Source organism: Piliocolobus tephrosceles, chromosome 11, assembly GCF_002776525.5.
Source record: "Piliocolobus tephrosceles isolate RC106 chromosome 11, ASM277652v3, whole genome shotgun sequence".
Lineage (NCBI taxonomy): Eukaryota > Metazoa > Chordata > Mammalia > Primates > Cercopithecidae > Piliocolobus > Piliocolobus tephrosceles.
Window position 1 is genome coordinate 85,963,119 of NC_045444.1, and position 16,602 is coordinate 85,979,720.

Sequence of the window (16,602 nt, forward strand, 5' to 3'; positions counted from 1 at the left end):
ATAGAACATGAACACTGTTACTTCTGCACTCTCACTATAACAATCCTATAATCCCCTCAAGGTAGGTAAGTCAGACAGTCCCACAGAGGCTATGGGGAAAAGAAAAGCACAACAATTAATATCTCAAAATATTATCTTACTACATATTTTTAGGTAATTAAAATTGGAGAATGAATTATTCAACTTATGTAATTTTAATAGTCACATAATAACGATAATTAATTATGCTATAATTATTATAATATCATAATACTACAGCCATACATTGCTGTCATTATTTTTGCAGGCTGTGAGTCTCCTGAGAAGCACACTCTTACTCTACCAATAGAGAACAGGTGGATGGGCTGGTGGGTGCATGACGGTGTGGAGAGACTTGCACTTAATCTACAAGCCCATCAACGTCACTAACATCATTATATCATTGCTTCAGAGTTTTCTAATCCTAGTGGCCTTGACACTGGAAACCACTATAAAAACTAAGAAGGAAAGATAAAAGGAAAAGGGATTCAGGAAAAACATCTCCACAGTAATGGGGCCTGGGCTTAAAAATACCAGAGCCTAGTATTCAGTCACCAGTAATAAACCCCTACTAGATCCACAATCTCTAAAACACCATCAGCAATCATACAAAATATCAATATCTGAGTGTTGTAGATATCTACTGAAAATCAGAAAACCTAAAATCTCTCCACTTTGAGGCCCCCCAGGGCTCCCTTTGTTAGTAAGGGGTGAATGTTTGATGTCTCCCACAATGACTCCTGGTTTAACACTGAGTGTCCTAAGAGATCTTTTACCTAGGTGAAGTGGTTGGCTGGGGAGGGGGCTCCTAATTTTTAACTGTAAATCTCACCTGTGACTTCTAGATTGGGAAACAATTACTAGAAGTATATAGTCAGGCAGCATGGATTTCATGTACCCCACCTATTTGTTCCAATTAGGAGATTCTTATAAGACATTTATTCTTGTTGATATTTCTTTTTCTGTTTGTTTGTTTTGTGTTTGAGACAGGGTCTCGCTCTGCTGCCCAGGCTGGAGTACAAGTAGTACATCATGGCTTACTGCAACCTCAGCCTGCTGGGCTCAAGGGATCTCCCATCTCAGCTTCCCAAGTAACTAAAACTACAGCATGCACTACCACACCCAGCTAATGTTTTTTATTTTTATTCTTTGTAGAGATGAGGTCTCCCTATATTGCCCAGGCTGGTCTTGAACTCCTGGGCTCAAGCAATCCTCCCACCTTGACCTCCCAAAGTGCTGGGATTATAGGCATGAGCCACCACTCTAGCCACTTGTCAATATTTCAATAAACCCTATTGCTTTTATATCAAGAGTGAGACGGGGGCCAGCCATGGTAGGCAGATCCCTTGAGCCCAGGAGTTTGAAACCAGCCTAGGCAACACAGGGAGACCCCATCCTACAAAAAATACAAAAATTAACCAGACGTGGTGGTACATGCCTATAGTCCCAGCTATTTGGGAGGCTGAGGTGGCAGGATCACTTGAGTCTGGAAGGTCAAGGCTACAGTGAGCCCCAATCGTGCCACTGCACTCAGCCTGGGCAACAAAGCAAATCCTGTTTCAAAAAAAAAAAAAAAAAAAAGGAGGAGTGATACAGGGAAGGAGTAAAAGTCAATACCAGGGTATGTTATCAAGCTGTGAGCAACTGGGACTCAATCCTGCTGAGATGAGCCTCAGAATTGTCCATCTCAAGGACAAAAGAGGCAAGCATTTATCCACCAGCTCTGGTTTCTGACAAGTCAAGTGTTGCCCGATGGGGTTAACTTGCTTGTTCACTCACACTGCAGATTGTAGCAGAGCCACAGTAAGAGAAAAGAGTGCAGATTTTCCAAGTATGGCTGGGTTCATCCACAACTGCTGGTCATGGAAGATTAAGTTTGTTTATCCCAGTTCTCCCATTTGGCCTTTCCTTCTTCATTAGTACCTCTGTTTTACAGTGGTTGGTAGACTCCTCTTGCATTTATTCAGCCTGAGGCAATATGCATTTATGAGCAACCCGGTAACTCTCCTTCATAGTTAAAAGGTACTAAAGTCACTGGAAATCAATCTTAATATTTTAAGTACTTTCCCAATGCACAATCCCTTGTTTTCTCAGATTTTTCTATTGTGGCAGTACTCCTGTAATTCTCCAACTAAATGCTATGCCCTAAATACGTTGACACACATTTGTAAAATCAACTATTGTTTTTATGTTATGGCAATGAGGGTAGTGTTGATGGTGGTAAGAACTTTATCAGAACCCAGCATCTAAACTGACTGATCTCAACCAAATCCAACACTGTTTTATGAGACAATCTCCATAGCAACTGGAGAATCAGAGTAGAAATTCTTAAAGTGAAAAGTTGTTCCTGATTTGCCAGATCAGCCCATGTTTTGACAATCTGTAATAAGGTAATCAAAGGGTCTCAAGACTACCATGAGAGTGTTGACGCTGTGTGAATGTGTCATGGCACACATCCTCCAAGTCATAAGAATAATTGAAAAAAAAACTACAAGGCTGATCATTCTGATCAAAGTCCTTAATGTTTTATATATTTTTTAAAAATCAAAAAAATAAGAATCAATCATGCCAGAGCTATTTCTTTATTCATGTAACTTACATGGCTAGCATTTATCTTTCCAGTTCTCTAAATACTGACCTTAGTTGATATGGCATTGTACAAATATTCATTTGATCAATGACATGAAACAAAAAGCAAGTTTCCATATCATTTATAAAATTCATTAACTAGGGTCTAGACTCTTAAAGCTGAATATTATGAGCCTACATGTTAGGTAAGCCTATTTTCACTGTCAAGGCATTGGGAGAATTTGCCTAAGAACCTTCAGCGCTGACCCCTCCCCTCTATCATCACTCAATCCTTCTCATGGAAGTTTGTGTGTAAACAGAAACTTTCACATGTTACAGAGACACTGGGTCCAGCATGTGAAAACACAGAGTGAGGAAGACGTAGAACGCATACAAGAAGCATCAAGGTCCACAATATGCTGCAGAGAAATTGTCTATAGAAACTTGATAGAAGTCCAGAAAATCAGACTAAATATCTTCAATACTGAGTAGAAGTCAGACAAAAGAAGAATGCTCCTGAAAATTTACCAATGATTCCAAGTGAGGTGAATGCATTGTTCCTGAAAGATCCAAGATGATTTAAAATCGCCAAGAGAAGTACGGACTTCCAGGAAAACACGAAAATGTGGATGCATATGTTTACTTTCATTTCTTCCAAAAACCCCAAGGAAAAAAATGGTAAAGAAATTTTTTTCCCAAGCATCAACTCAAACAAACAGAAATAAAGAGGAGGCAATTGCAGTGGAAGCTGCAGGGAAAACGTGTGAGGGGGAGGTGATTCGGCAGACCCAAGGCAGCAAGTGGAGCAGCAGAGAAGTGCCTGATGCATCCCACAGACACCTGATAGTGGGCAGAACTGGCAGCCCCACTTTGGGAGGGAAGGCAAAGGGGAAGCTCAAAACCGGAAGATGGGTGGGAAGTAAGCTTCAGCAGCGGCCAAAGCCCATCCCTGATCCACACAGGCACCTGCCCTGCCACACCCTGGCAGGATATGCAAGAGGTAAAACACAAGGTGGCTGGGCGCGGTGGCTCAAGCCTGTAATCCCAGCACTTTGGGAGGCCGAGACGGGCAGATCACTAGGTCAGGAGTTCGAGACCATCCTGGCTAACACGGTGAAACCCCGTCTCTACTAAAAAAATACAAAAACCTAGCCGGGCGAGGTGGCGGGCGCCTGTAGTCCCAGCTACTCGGGAGGCTGAGGCAGGAGAATGGTGTGAACCCGGGAGGCGGAGCTTGCAGTGAGCTGAGATCCGGCCACTGCACTCCAGCCTGGGTGACAGAGCGAGACTCTGTCTCAAAAAAAAGAAACTCTCAAAATCAAAATGGAACACAAGGTGTCTGGGCTGGGGAATATGGACACAGCTGAGGGCTGGGATGAGTAACAAAAAGAGAGGAATTAAAAGAACGTTTATATTGACAATCTAAACGTTGAGATTTTTTTCAGCCCTTTTGTGCAACTTAGCTTCTAAAACACTGGCAGTGGTGTCTCCGCTCCAGGCTGGATACTGGAAGATCCTTCTCTGGGGAACATGAACAGCTCAAGAGGAAAGACAAAAAAAATACTGAAGTATGAGTTCCCCAAAGAAACGACCCAGCCATGTCAGCCTACAGCTGACAAACCCCATGTGCATACTCGGAATGTCCATTCAGCCTTCTAGTATCCACTCAGAATAAACAGCCAACCAGGCATCATCAAACATCTTAGGAAAGCCTTTAAAAAACAAAACAAAACAAAATTAAAAAAAAAAAAAACAAAAAAAGCAACAGGGTGAAGGGGGTAAGGTAAGGGGAGACTATGCAGGAAGAAGAAACCACAATGATCCATTAATGATACGTTCATGAAAAAAACCAGGATGTTCTCTTGAAAAGTAAAATAAAAGGAGCATTTACAGAGTAAATGAAAGCACTTGGAAATTAACATGGAAGCCATAAAAAGCTTATGGAAGGCTAGGATAGAAAGTAGAGGAAATTTGCCAGAAAGTGTTATAAAAATTAAGTGATGGAAAATAAGAAAGAAAGTAAATGTAGAGGACCATTAAAAGAGTTCTAATCTCCAAATAATGAGGCTTTTAGAAAGAACTGAGAAAATGGGAGAAATCATCAATGGAATATTTTAAAAGAATTGTCCAGCACTGATGGACAATAGTTTCAAAGAATAAAAGGACTCACCAAGTATCCAGCATAATGGATGGAAACAAACCCAAACAAAAGCACTTGAGAGAAATTTCAGAACACTGAGAACCAAGCAAAGACCTCACAAGCCTCCAGAGAGACATGAAAGGTCACATACAAAAAATAAGGAGTCATAATGGTTTCAGAAGTCTCAATAGCAATGTGGAAACAAGAACTCAATGACACAACATCTTTAAATTAAAGTTATTTCTAACCTGGAATTCTATAGCAAGACAAACTAACAATTCAGTGTGAAGGTAGAATAATGGCACTTTCTGACATGCAAAGGGTCAACAATGTACTTTATTTTTTTTCCAGAATGCTACTAAAGGATGTGTTCCACCAAAATGACACCTTAAACTAAGAAAGTAAAAAAAGAGAAAGAGAAGACCTGGGATTCAGGTTGAGGACCAGGGTGTCCAACATGGAGAAAGATGAAAGTCATGATGATGGCTGAGGGAGATCCTATGAAGACAGTTATCCTCAGCACACTGAGGGCAGCTAGTCCTAACTGGAACAGGTCGGAGAAGTCTAGAAGATACTTCTTTAAGAAGATGGAATTGATAGAACCCTCAATGAATGCATGAAGTGTTCTATCTGGATGGATGGAGAGATGTAACTATTGACAGTGAATTTGGAGCTAAGCCAGTGGTAAGTATATAAAACACTAAGCAAACAAATTATCAAAAAGATAATGACCAACTCCAGCAAAAATACAAAGTTATGCAGAAAAGGTCAAATAATAATAATGTTCTAAATGATTCATTGTGAACAATTCATGATTCAAGTGTTTACATAGTTATAATAATGTAACCACTAACTATTGACCCAAATTTTGATATAAATATATTGAGAGTTTGGAAGATTGGGATGTGTGAGTGGTGTGTGTGTGTGTGTGTGTGTGTGTGTGTGTGTGTGTTAGAGATGAGAGGTGGGGTAAGAGGAAGCTAAATTTTCATCTTCCACAGTGAGAAGTCAATAGATAATGCCTAAAACTGAAAGACCAAGACATACCAGTGTAAGTGTGATACTTCGATATCTAGAAGGCAAAAAAGTGGAAAGTACTTGGCTGGCTCTGAGGAGAAGGAAATTGAAGGGTGTGTATGGTGGGAGGTAAAAGGGGTTAGATAGGTACTTAGAATTTTTTGAATAAACCCTGTGCAGTATGTGATTTTTAGCTACAAGCCTGTATCATTTTGATAAAAACAGAAAGAAAGAGAGGGAAGGAAGGAAGAAAAAAGAAAGAGAGAGAAGGAGGAAAGGAAAAAATTTTAGAGACCTGGCTAGGGGCAGTGACTCATGCCTGTAATCCCAGCACTTTGAGAGGCTGAGGTGGGAGGATCACTTGAGCCCAGGAATTCAAGACCCACCTGTGCAACATGACAAGACCCTCTTTCTATGAAAAATACAAAAATGAGCCAGGTGTGGTGGCATGCACCTGTGATCACAGCTACTCAGGAGGCTGAGGTGGGAGGATTGCTTGAACCAGAGAGGCAGAGGTTGCAATGAGCCGAGATCATGCCACTACACTCCAGCCTGGCCAACACAGCGAGATCCTGTCTTCAAAAAAAAAAAAAATTTAGAGACCTAATAGTGATAAAAACGAGACAGAGCCTAATAGATCAATTGTGAGTTTTTACAGAAAATGAAAACCAGCCGGGCACAGTGGCTCACACCTGAAATCCCAGCTACCGGGGAAGCTGAGACAGGAGAATCGCTTGAACTCAGGAGGCGGGGGTTGCAGTGAGCCAAGATCATGTACTGCACTCCAGCCTGGGTGATACAGTGAGACTCCATCTCAGTAAATAAATACATACATACATATATACCAATGTCCAAAATATTGGGAAGAAAACCTATAAGCTTTAAATAAATATAGACTAGATCTACATCTCACCTGAGCTCTAAACTGTATAATCAACCATCCTCTCAATATATTTGTATCAAAATTTGGGTGAATAGTTAGTGGTTACATTATTATACCTATGTAAACATTGTTCACAATGAATCATTTAGAACATTATTATTATTTTACCTCTGCCAACCTTTTACATGCTGTCAAATGACAGCAAATGACAGCAAATGACATGTCAAATGACAGCATGTAAAAAATGTATTCATGCTCTTTCCCCCAAACCTCCTTTCTTCTGTCATTTTAAGTTATAACACTATCACACCACCGCTCTGTCCCTCACCAGCAAGATCCCATGGAATCTGTCCATTCTCTATTCTCTTAGGCCAATATCATCCTTCTAAACTGGTCAGCCTGCTTCCTGTCCATTCTCTATCATGCAAGCAGAGTGCTCTTTCTAAGAACTGAAAGCCAATCATATAATTTTCTTGCTTAAAACACTTCAGTGGTTACCACTGCCTTTAGCACAAGATTTGAACCCTTCAACCAGACATCTAAAACTTCATAATCTGGCCAAGTGCAGTGGCTCATACCTGTAATCCCAGCACTTTGGGAGGCTGAGGCCGGCAGATTGCTTGAGGTCAGGAGTTTGAGACCAGCCTGGCCAACAAGGAAAAACCTCATTTCTAGTAAAAATAATAAAAAAAAAAAATTAGCTGGGTATGGCAGTACACACCTGTAGTCCCAGCTACTCAGGAGGCTGAGGCACGAGAATCACTTGAGTCTGGGAGGCGGAGGTTGCAGTGAGCCGAGATTGCACCACTGCACTCCAGCCTGCGTGACAGAGTGAGACTCCATCTCAAAAAATTAAAAAAATTAAAACTTCATAATTTGGCCTCTGATTACCTCTTGAGCCTCATTTCATAACATTCCCAGGAATGTCTTTCGCATCCCACCCCACCTCTACATTCCATGCAGCCGAACTGAAGTCCTTTGCAGGTGCTCGAGTTCAGGCTGCCCTCACCTCTGGGCCTCTGCATCACTGCTCCTTTTATTCTAAAAGTCCTCAAACTAAAATGATATGCAAAAGTATATGTGAGTGTATGCCTCTATGTATATATACACAATGCAAATGCATAAAAACTTGCAAAAATTGTTGACAGTTATTTATAAATCCTCTGAATACCAACTTTGGACCCACCTTAAGAACCTCTTCCTGAAGATAAAAGCAAACTTACAGCTGATATTAAAAAGTTGTGAAATATGTTATTCAGCATTTTTGCATACAAAGTATACATAAATTGCACATATCAGTATCAACTTTTTTATGTCACTGGGATGCTATTTATTGCCCTTTGTCCAGAGAAAGTTAGCTGATTATTATGTTAAAGCTGGTTTCTCTGGGAAAGCCTTATTCTAGGGAAAAACATCCTTTCACTGTTCTGAGAACAGCCAGATCCTAGAATGTGAATACTTCTGCCTCATAAGAATGCCTGAGCATGCTGTTACAAAAAAAAAAAAAACTTAAAAAAATTTGGATGATATTAAATGAACAGCTGTGTAGAAAAGGGAATGTAAAAATAAAAACTGCATGTTGGAGCATCAAAATAGTAACCATGTACAGTATAGGACTGTTTTTAATCAGATGAAGATTGAAGCTATTACATTTCAAATCAAATGTTATAAATTAGTTCAAGAATGCAGCTGAGCTCTCATTTAATTAGAAATGTCCATGTTTAAATCATGAGGTACAGTAGCTGCCAATGAAGCAAAGGGCAAGGGAAGGGAGAAATCCTGTGTCCAGACTCACTGATTCTTAACTGTCTCCTACGCAGGACGAACATCTGGGGTGGACCAGTCCCGATGTAATGAAGAACTTCATGTACTAGCTAATTTGAGATTTAATGTAATTGTCCATAATTGTTTTGAGGACAATTAAAATCATTATTCTGGTCTAGACAATTCTGAACTCTTCATTTTTGTGTGGAACACATTTTCCCCTCCATGCTGAATTTTAACTCTTTCTTGGATAAAATGTAAAGCAAGTCTGGGGCCAAGATTTCCCTCGGAAGTAACCCCTCAACTGTCAGGTCACATTAAAATGCAGCATAAGTAGTGAGGTACTCCTTTGGAAGCAAGTCTCATTTCCTATTTCTGCTGCCTGATGTAGCTCAACTAAAGTCCAAATCTACATCCCAAATGTTAGACAATTCACCATTAATTAAAAATGAGACAACATCATAGAGGGATTTCTGAGGTCATACAGAAAAGAATGCAATTATCCTAAGGCGGATTTTTCCCCGAAGATTATAAGCCTCTGCATCTTGTAATTAACCGTGGTACGGTTAGACAGTCCAGGCAAAAGTTCTTTCTTTTCTCCCAATTTGCCTAATTCCAAAACACCTCAAGTGGCATAGCTCAAATTTTCCAAATTGACCTTACCCCTGGGGCTGAAATCATTCAAGTGACAGTTCAGCTCTAAAGAAAATCTTAGTGAGAGTTGTGCACAGGGAAAAAAGGAAAAAAAAAAAAAAAAAGGCAGAGGAAAAAGGGGTAAGAGTTAACATTTAAGTAGATTTTCAACCTCATCATTACCCCTGCTCAAGAAAATAGGACACAGATAGGCAAAACACACTATCGTTCTGCCCTGAAGAGCCTAAAGGACTTATTAGAAACCACTATTGTTTCCTCATGATCCATTGTGAATTTCTAAGGGATAAAATTATTGGTTTTTTTTTTTTTTTCTGCCATATCCCACAACATTTAGTGTTCCATAATGTCATGGCATAGGAAGTGGAGGGGTATGTCACAAACACACAGTGTATTGTGGATACAGTTCCTCAAGATCAACTTTTCCCAGGGGGTTGAGGAGTGATTCGATTCTCACAAGCTATTTCAGTTTGCAAAAATGGTTTCCAGTAAGAAAGAACATATCACCCCAAACTTTCTCTTACTTCTGGCCACCACTCCACACTCTTCCACTGTGACTCCAGAGAGAGGGTAAATCGGAATCAGGTCCACTGCTCCCAGGCAAGGGTGGATTCCCTCTTGAACTTCCATATCGATAGCCTGGAAGGCCTCTAGGCAGGCAGCCAGAACAGAACTGCCTAAAAATGCAAAATTGTGGAAAACAATCATTAAGCTTTCAACTGCATCTAAAGAAAAAGCTATGATTTTGTTGCTCCACTAGTTGCTTTTCTTTTGTAATCTGTATAGAAGACTTCTTTTTTGTCCAAAATAATGAAAAACACAAAATCCAACCTCTCCCCTCACCCCACCTCCCAACAGTCATATTCTTCCAGGTTTTTCTTCCCCAAAGTGGGAGAATTATACAAGATTTATTGGTCTTATACTATTTGATTTTTTTTTATAATTAGTTACTTTAAATTTTTTCAATTTTCTGCAATTAATCTAATCAAATTCCTTATTTTCAGAATGCTTTATGAGTAATTATATTAAAATAGATACACAAACATAATTTTTTTATTTTTAATTTTTTAGAGACTGAGTCTTACTATGTTGCCCAGGTTGGTCTCAAATTTCTGGCATCAGGCAATCGTCTCACCTTGGCCTCCCAAAGTGCAGAAACTATAGGCACAAGCCACTGTGCCCAACCACATAAATTCTTTTTCACCTACATTTTTTTAAAGCATACTTATTTTCATTTTGCTCTTATCCACTAATTATATTTTCATTGAATTATTATAGCTAAATGCATATTATAGACACCTAAGAGTTTTATGATATTATTCTGAGTTTTCATTAGTAATACAGTATGACCATTTTAGCAATAGAGGAAAAAGCAGATTTTCATCCTGTATTAAGATTAACATTCAACATAATCTGTCCAGGCCAGGCTCGGTGGCTCACTCCTACAATTCCAGCACTTTGGGAGGCTGAGGCAGGCAAATCACTTCAGGTCAGGAGTTTGAGACCAGCCTGGCCAACATGGCAAATCCCCATCTCTACTGAAAACAATACAAAAAGTTAGCCAGGCATGGTGGTGTGCACCTGTAATTCCAGCTACACAGGAGGCTGAAGCACAAGAATTGCTTGAACCTGGGAGGCAGAGGTTGCAGTGAGTCGAAATCGGGCCACTGCACTCCAGTCTGGGTGATGGAGTGAGACTCTTGCCTTGAAAAAAAGAAAAAGAAAAAAGATAATCTGTCCTATGCTTGCTGAAGTTATCAGTAAGCTCTCTACTAAACCTTACAATGTCCCTGTGAGACATGTCAACTCATGGCCCAACTCCAGATCTCAAGCTCCCAACCCAGAATGCACTGCTTAGCATGTTTCATTCCATGCCAGCTTAGCAGTGAAATGAAAGCTGCCTTCAACACTATTACTTCATGGCTAAAACCTGAAGATGTCTTTTCTTAACCACAAAGGATATGTGATCATCTTCAGCAAAAAGAAAAAGAAAAAAAAAAAGTTACAAAATCTTGGACCCCAAAGTTCACTGTAACAAAGAGGAAATGGAGGATGTTTGAGATTTACATGTTCAGAAAAATGACTAACTGTAGTTTTGTGGTAGACTCTTTACTTAACAGAGGGGAGTATTCAGATTTACACAGGAAATCAATGATTAGAGAATGTTCAGGTCTACCCGAAGGCCTACTCTTCACCAAAATAAAGACAAATATGTGAAGAAAGAAACTGAAATCTTACCCAACTTATCAACAGAAGCTGCTATTGTAATGACTGATCTATTGTAGTCTTGATTAGAAAATATATTGAGCACTGACACTTGAGGATGTTTCTTTCCTGTAAAGAAAATAAGACAGGACTGCAAGAATTTTTTTTTCTGTGATAAAACCTTAATAGTTTATTTATTCTGGTATAATTAAATTTAGCTTAGTTGAAAAATTCTGGGATGTGACTTTTGGAAGTGACATTGAATAAACATGAAATTCATGAGAGGCAATGTCCACTTTTCTTACAGCATCTTATTGTATAACCAGATGGCTCAGCCCAGACACAAGCTTTTGATGTCTATAATAGACCCTCTTTTGGACTTGCTACTGAATTTGCCAAAATTCCCTTAACTTAGTCTAAGATGGTAGCCCCTTTCTACAACAGCCAAATCATATCGCTGTAAATCCTGTTCTTTATCAATCTCATCACCTAGGCCTTGTCAATATTTCCTTCCCAAATCCAGAAACTAAACTGTTTGGGTCAAGATCTAACATCTGGCAAAACTAGAATAGACCAATTAGTGCCCAGAGCAGAGGTTTTTGAGACGCATGCACCTGTCCATTAGAAACTGTTCTGAGTCCACCATCTCCTTTTCGGAGGCCACCAACAGCCTTCAGATGTTAACAACTTCCAGCTTTTGGTGGTTTGTGACTCTCTTGAATATGTGTAACCTGAAGGAGAAAGCTGCCATTCCCTTGTGTGGCAGCCATACATAGCCCTAGAGTTATTTCTGAAGTTTACAAGCATGGTCCAGGCTCCTTAAAAGTACCCCTTATGCCTACAAAAGCAAATTCAAAGTGAAGGACAAAAGTTTTCAGGCGGTAATTAAACCTTTGGTTATGCTATTATACCTTGTCTCCCTGTCCCCTGGCAGCTTAACAATTAATCTTTTCAGAGGAAAGGAAAAACAAGTTACACCCAGGAACTACAGAGCTTACAACAGCCCTACACTATTAATTTTAATAATGTGAGAAGATAAACATATGTCACTCACTCATGGCCAAATGAGCATCTATAGAGTCCTGCCCTGGTGTAGGTCTAAAATTTATAACTCAGATTCCTTTACCTAAGACCTTTCTAGGCCATTTAAATGTGCTCACATTGCTTAATTAGAAAAAAAAAATACAGTTTATATAGTTTTATTCCACTCACTTAAAAAAATGCCTTTAAAATATTTGTTAAAAAAAAAGGTTCATTTTCTTAACTAGTGCTACCTTCCTTGCATTTTGAAAACTATAAAAGATGAAGTAAGAACAAGATCATGCAACCTCCTATTTTATGTAGTTTTTCAACATACTCTAACTCCTGGAAGAAAAGAGATATGATTCAATTTTTTTTCATCCTAAATCTTCTCCTGAAAAGCTTTTATTCTCAGTTTCATATGATTCAATTGAATCAAATGCTGAAGAATAAAATACTAGTCTCTCCTGCAATTTCTTAAGCATGCATATAGAAAAAAAAATTACTGCTGGCAAGAGGAACTGTCAGTGTGAATCTCAGCAGAAGTAAATTGTTTGGTATTTGTAATGGAGTATAATAGCTATAATTCCATTTGAGCTGCTGCCACTAATAAGCTGATAAAAACTGTGAGTTGAGACCCAGGTATCCATCAGTGTGTGTCTTCCACAAATGTCTCTGCACATTTACTTAATCACAGAGACAGGCAACCCAATCCCATTAGGTGTACTGTTTCTGACAATGAAGAGCCCGAGCTGGCTCTTTCCACAAAAAGCATGCAAAATCACAGCTGCATACCAACTCCAAAGGAGTTTTCCTATCAGTAATTATCAGGAATTTTCATAGACATTTCTGGCTCCTGCAAAGTTGCAAGACAGTAACTTAAATATGCTCACAGTTAAGACGGGTTGGGGGAAAACACTTCTTTCATATGAAAAGCAGTAACCACATTAAAAATGACAATCGGAAATTAAAATTGACTGTCTGAAACACTTTAGGGCTTGTTTCACTTGTTGCCAAAAAGTTACTGATTTAATAATAAGCATTCTATTTAAACGACTGTATACACTGTTGTGTGTGTTAGTGTGTGTGTGAAAGTAAAGACAAATAATATCTAACCATGTGTCATTACAGGAACATTTTAAGAAGGGTGAAAAAAGAGCAGTATCTTTCATAGTAATACTGGCCAAGGGAATAAGGAGGCATGAGTTCCAGTCTTCTGTCACCAAATTGCTGAGTGATCTTACGCACATCATTTAAATGCACTTGCCTAACAGTCTCTATACAGAGAAAAGAGGGTAGAAATAATAATACTGTAATGATTGCATGGGCTTTGCTGGCAGGAGTGCTTTGAAAAGTAGTTGGTATTTGGCAAGTTTATTTTTCATTTAACCTGCTCAATAAAAAGCATAAGGTACGATTATGCTCATTCTATTAATGATCAAATAAACGACCCATGAGGGAAACATTATACTTTTATGTAAATACATCCTCCCCAGGAGCCTGTCAATATCCTGAACAACACGCATCCCAGAGACTCACACACAAATGTTAAGAGCTGCGCTGCTGAGCGTATGCAGACATTTAGAAAAGAGCATATGTGCACATCTGAGTAACTGAGCTATCTCAGTATCCTGGAGTTGTGCAGAGCTGCAACAGCTCAAGAACAAGGAGGAAAATTCAAGAAGAAAGAAAGGAAAGTGTTCTGTAGATACAGTGTGCACAGTACAAAAATTACCATATTATCAAAACGCTACAATATTCAGCTTCAATTGTCTGCTTTTCCTACCATTTTTGTCAAGAAGAGCTGCTTTTGCTATGTTCTCAACAACGTATTTTCTTCTGGCTTCTGAAATGTTTAGTAAACAGGCAGCCAAACGGAGCCCTACTCTGGAAGAAGACATGATTTTTCTGGAATAGAAGAAAAATTTTTATGTGTCTCTAGAGTTGATTCATATTTTCATGTTTTAACTATAAAAAAATCATAACTTTTTGGAAATGAAGCAGTCATAATATGAGCAATTTACTATTTCATTCCTAGAAAAATTCTAAAGCATAAAATCCCCAGATTGACTAAAATAAGAAACAATGTGTACACGGTCACATACATATGAACCTTGTAACGACACTGGAAAATACCTGGCAGGGTCCTCCAATATGAATTCCATCATGTATGTGAAAGTTTTTCATTAAAGTATGTTATCCCATTTTAAGCATAGTTTTCCTTAGCCTTATCCCTGTTTTCAAGGTCTGTACTATTTTACAAATAGGTATGATTTTTTTTGTTGTTAAACTAGACTTACTGGGGAAATGCAGAAAAAGGAAACAAGGAATATTATTTAATATGTAGATTCTTATAAAAGAAATTCTTGTGGCAAGAATGAAAAAGTATCTACAGGCCACGCCATGGACATTACACAAATAAATAAGGAAGCCATTTGGATGGTTTACATGACAATTGTCTAAGTTCCTCCTTGTTCCACCAAAGTTTCTAAATCAGTTTAAAGTCTTTTTACAAAATTCTGTAACTTGAAAGATGACACGTATTCTGATATATATTACTCAATAATATCAAAAATGTGCTTTTTGTTGAAAATAGATTAATTACACAGGTTTTGGAGGTTGCTTTCTTTTTAGTACTCTAGAATAGCATTTTTGACTCATTTTTCCATACCTCAAATGATAATATTCACGATCTAAAGGAATTAAAACATCTTAAAATAATAAGAAAATAATTTCCCTCTTCAAGTTCAGGACCTCATAACATTGGTCTCTTTTAAATATCATAACTAAAAATGGATGAGGCCCTCATGAATTCATTCAACAAATGTTTGATGAGGGTCGTTTTCTGACAGGTAATGTTCCCTGCGTGAGGGATATCAACCACAGTTGTCTAACTCTGAGACACGCTTTAAACTTTAGAGTTTAAGCTAAAAGTGTTCTGGTACAAATAATGGTGCCCTCCCTGAATAAATCCGCTGGCTTGTTCGCCAGGATCATTCGTTGGCCTAATCATCTTAACTTAGAGAGAGCTCAGGCTTCGTAGCTAGCTCAGGTTTGCAGGCAGGTTTTCATATCATGTCCATCGTCTCATCACTGAAAATTCATAAAAAGTCTGTCATTACGTTTTTCTAGATATTAATAACATTGTTGTAATAAATCAGCCCAGACCTCTCGTTTCTATGTAAACAAAAAATTGCTTTACACAAGGGGTGTGGGCGTCTTCTGGTTTTCATTTGTTTTCAGTGTGTTTATGCAGCTTAATTGTCTCATCAGGCACTTTCCCAACATAATTATGCTTTTTAACAAATGGTGTTTATGGCAACCCCTAACAGTGCAAAAGAAAGGATTAGTTTCATCCTCTCATTCCACATTTTGATTCCCTGTGGACAGCTAGATCACACAAAGATGGTGTTAGAAAAATTCACCTCCACAGCGAAGCTGAAATGAGCGGCAGTACCAGGCTCAGAAAGTGACCCAAACGCAAGCCCCCCAAAACACTCTGTGTTTGGGACAGGGAGATCCTAGTCCTCCTAGCCCATCCCTTCAATTACCATTGGATGACCTCTGGTGATAGATCAAACACGCGACCGTCCCCCGCCCCCGGGCCTCCCCAACCCCAGAGAACCCAGCCCAGCAAGTGCAAAGTGCAGCAGTTCACCTGCCCCCTGCGCACGCACCCCACCGGCACTTGGAGGCCGCAAGGAGGCTCGCCAGGCTGCTGCAACACGTGCTGGGGCCAGAACCCCGCTGCTGGGAATCCCTGCGCGGTGCCGCCTGGGTTCCTGGGTGGAGTGTCCCAGGACCACGTGCGCTGAAAGGGAACTCGAAGCGACTCCCGGCCTCCACACAGGTCTCGCGGGACGCAGCAGCGGCGAGGGCGCGGGGTGGTGGCGCCCGGGAGCGAGGGGCGGCCGGCGGCTGCGCTGCCCCTGCCGAGCTCTCGAACGAGCGGCCGCGCCTCCAGCTCCGCAGTTTTTGGAAGGGGAGCGGACCTGCGCGCACCAAAGGGCAGTGGGGCAACGCGGCTGCCTAGCCCGAGTCGCCGCCGCGCGTGGCCCGCGCGCAGCCTCCGCCGCCGACTCCGCCTCCCGGGCGCCCGGAGCGCGCCCCACCCCAGCCGCACACCGCCCGGGCTGGCTCTGCCTCTCCCTCCCTGACCTGGCACCACGTGCCTGGCGTCCCTGAACGCTTCAGTTTCTTCTCAGTGTTGCCTCTTCGTCTGCTCTTCTGTATCGCCAAACCCTCTGCAATTCTCTAGTCAATTAATGACTTTAAAGGGGCATTGGAATCTAATGATCAGGTCTTTGCCTATTGATCATGCACCAGCAGGGGGCTC

General features: G+C 40.2%; 1 protein-coding gene across 2 annotated transcripts in view; it reads right to left on the reverse strand.

Moving 5' to 3' along the window:
• Window positions 1–16,362, reverse strand: part of FTCDNL1 (formiminotransferase cyclodeaminase N-terminal like) — a 91,695-nt gene extending 75,333 nt beyond the window's left edge. Inside the window, exons 1-4 of one of the 2 annotated variants that reach the window (XM_023216846.1) lie at window positions 15,944–16,356; window positions 14,053–14,174; window positions 11,280–11,375; window positions 9,566–9,718 (exon numbers count right to left, since the gene is read on the reverse strand). In XM_023216846.1, coding sequence (XP_023072614.1) covers window positions 9,566–9,718; window positions 11,280–11,375; window positions 14,053–14,167 — 364 coding nt within the window. In that variant the 5' untranslated portion in view covers window positions 14,168–14,174; window positions 15,944–16,356. Of the gene's footprint in view, window positions 1–9,565; window positions 9,719–11,279; window positions 11,376–14,052; window positions 14,175–15,924 lie in introns of both variants that reach the window. The other variant, XM_023216853.1, reaches the window with a different exon arrangement.
• Window positions 16,363–16,602: the final 240 nt, after the last annotated feature.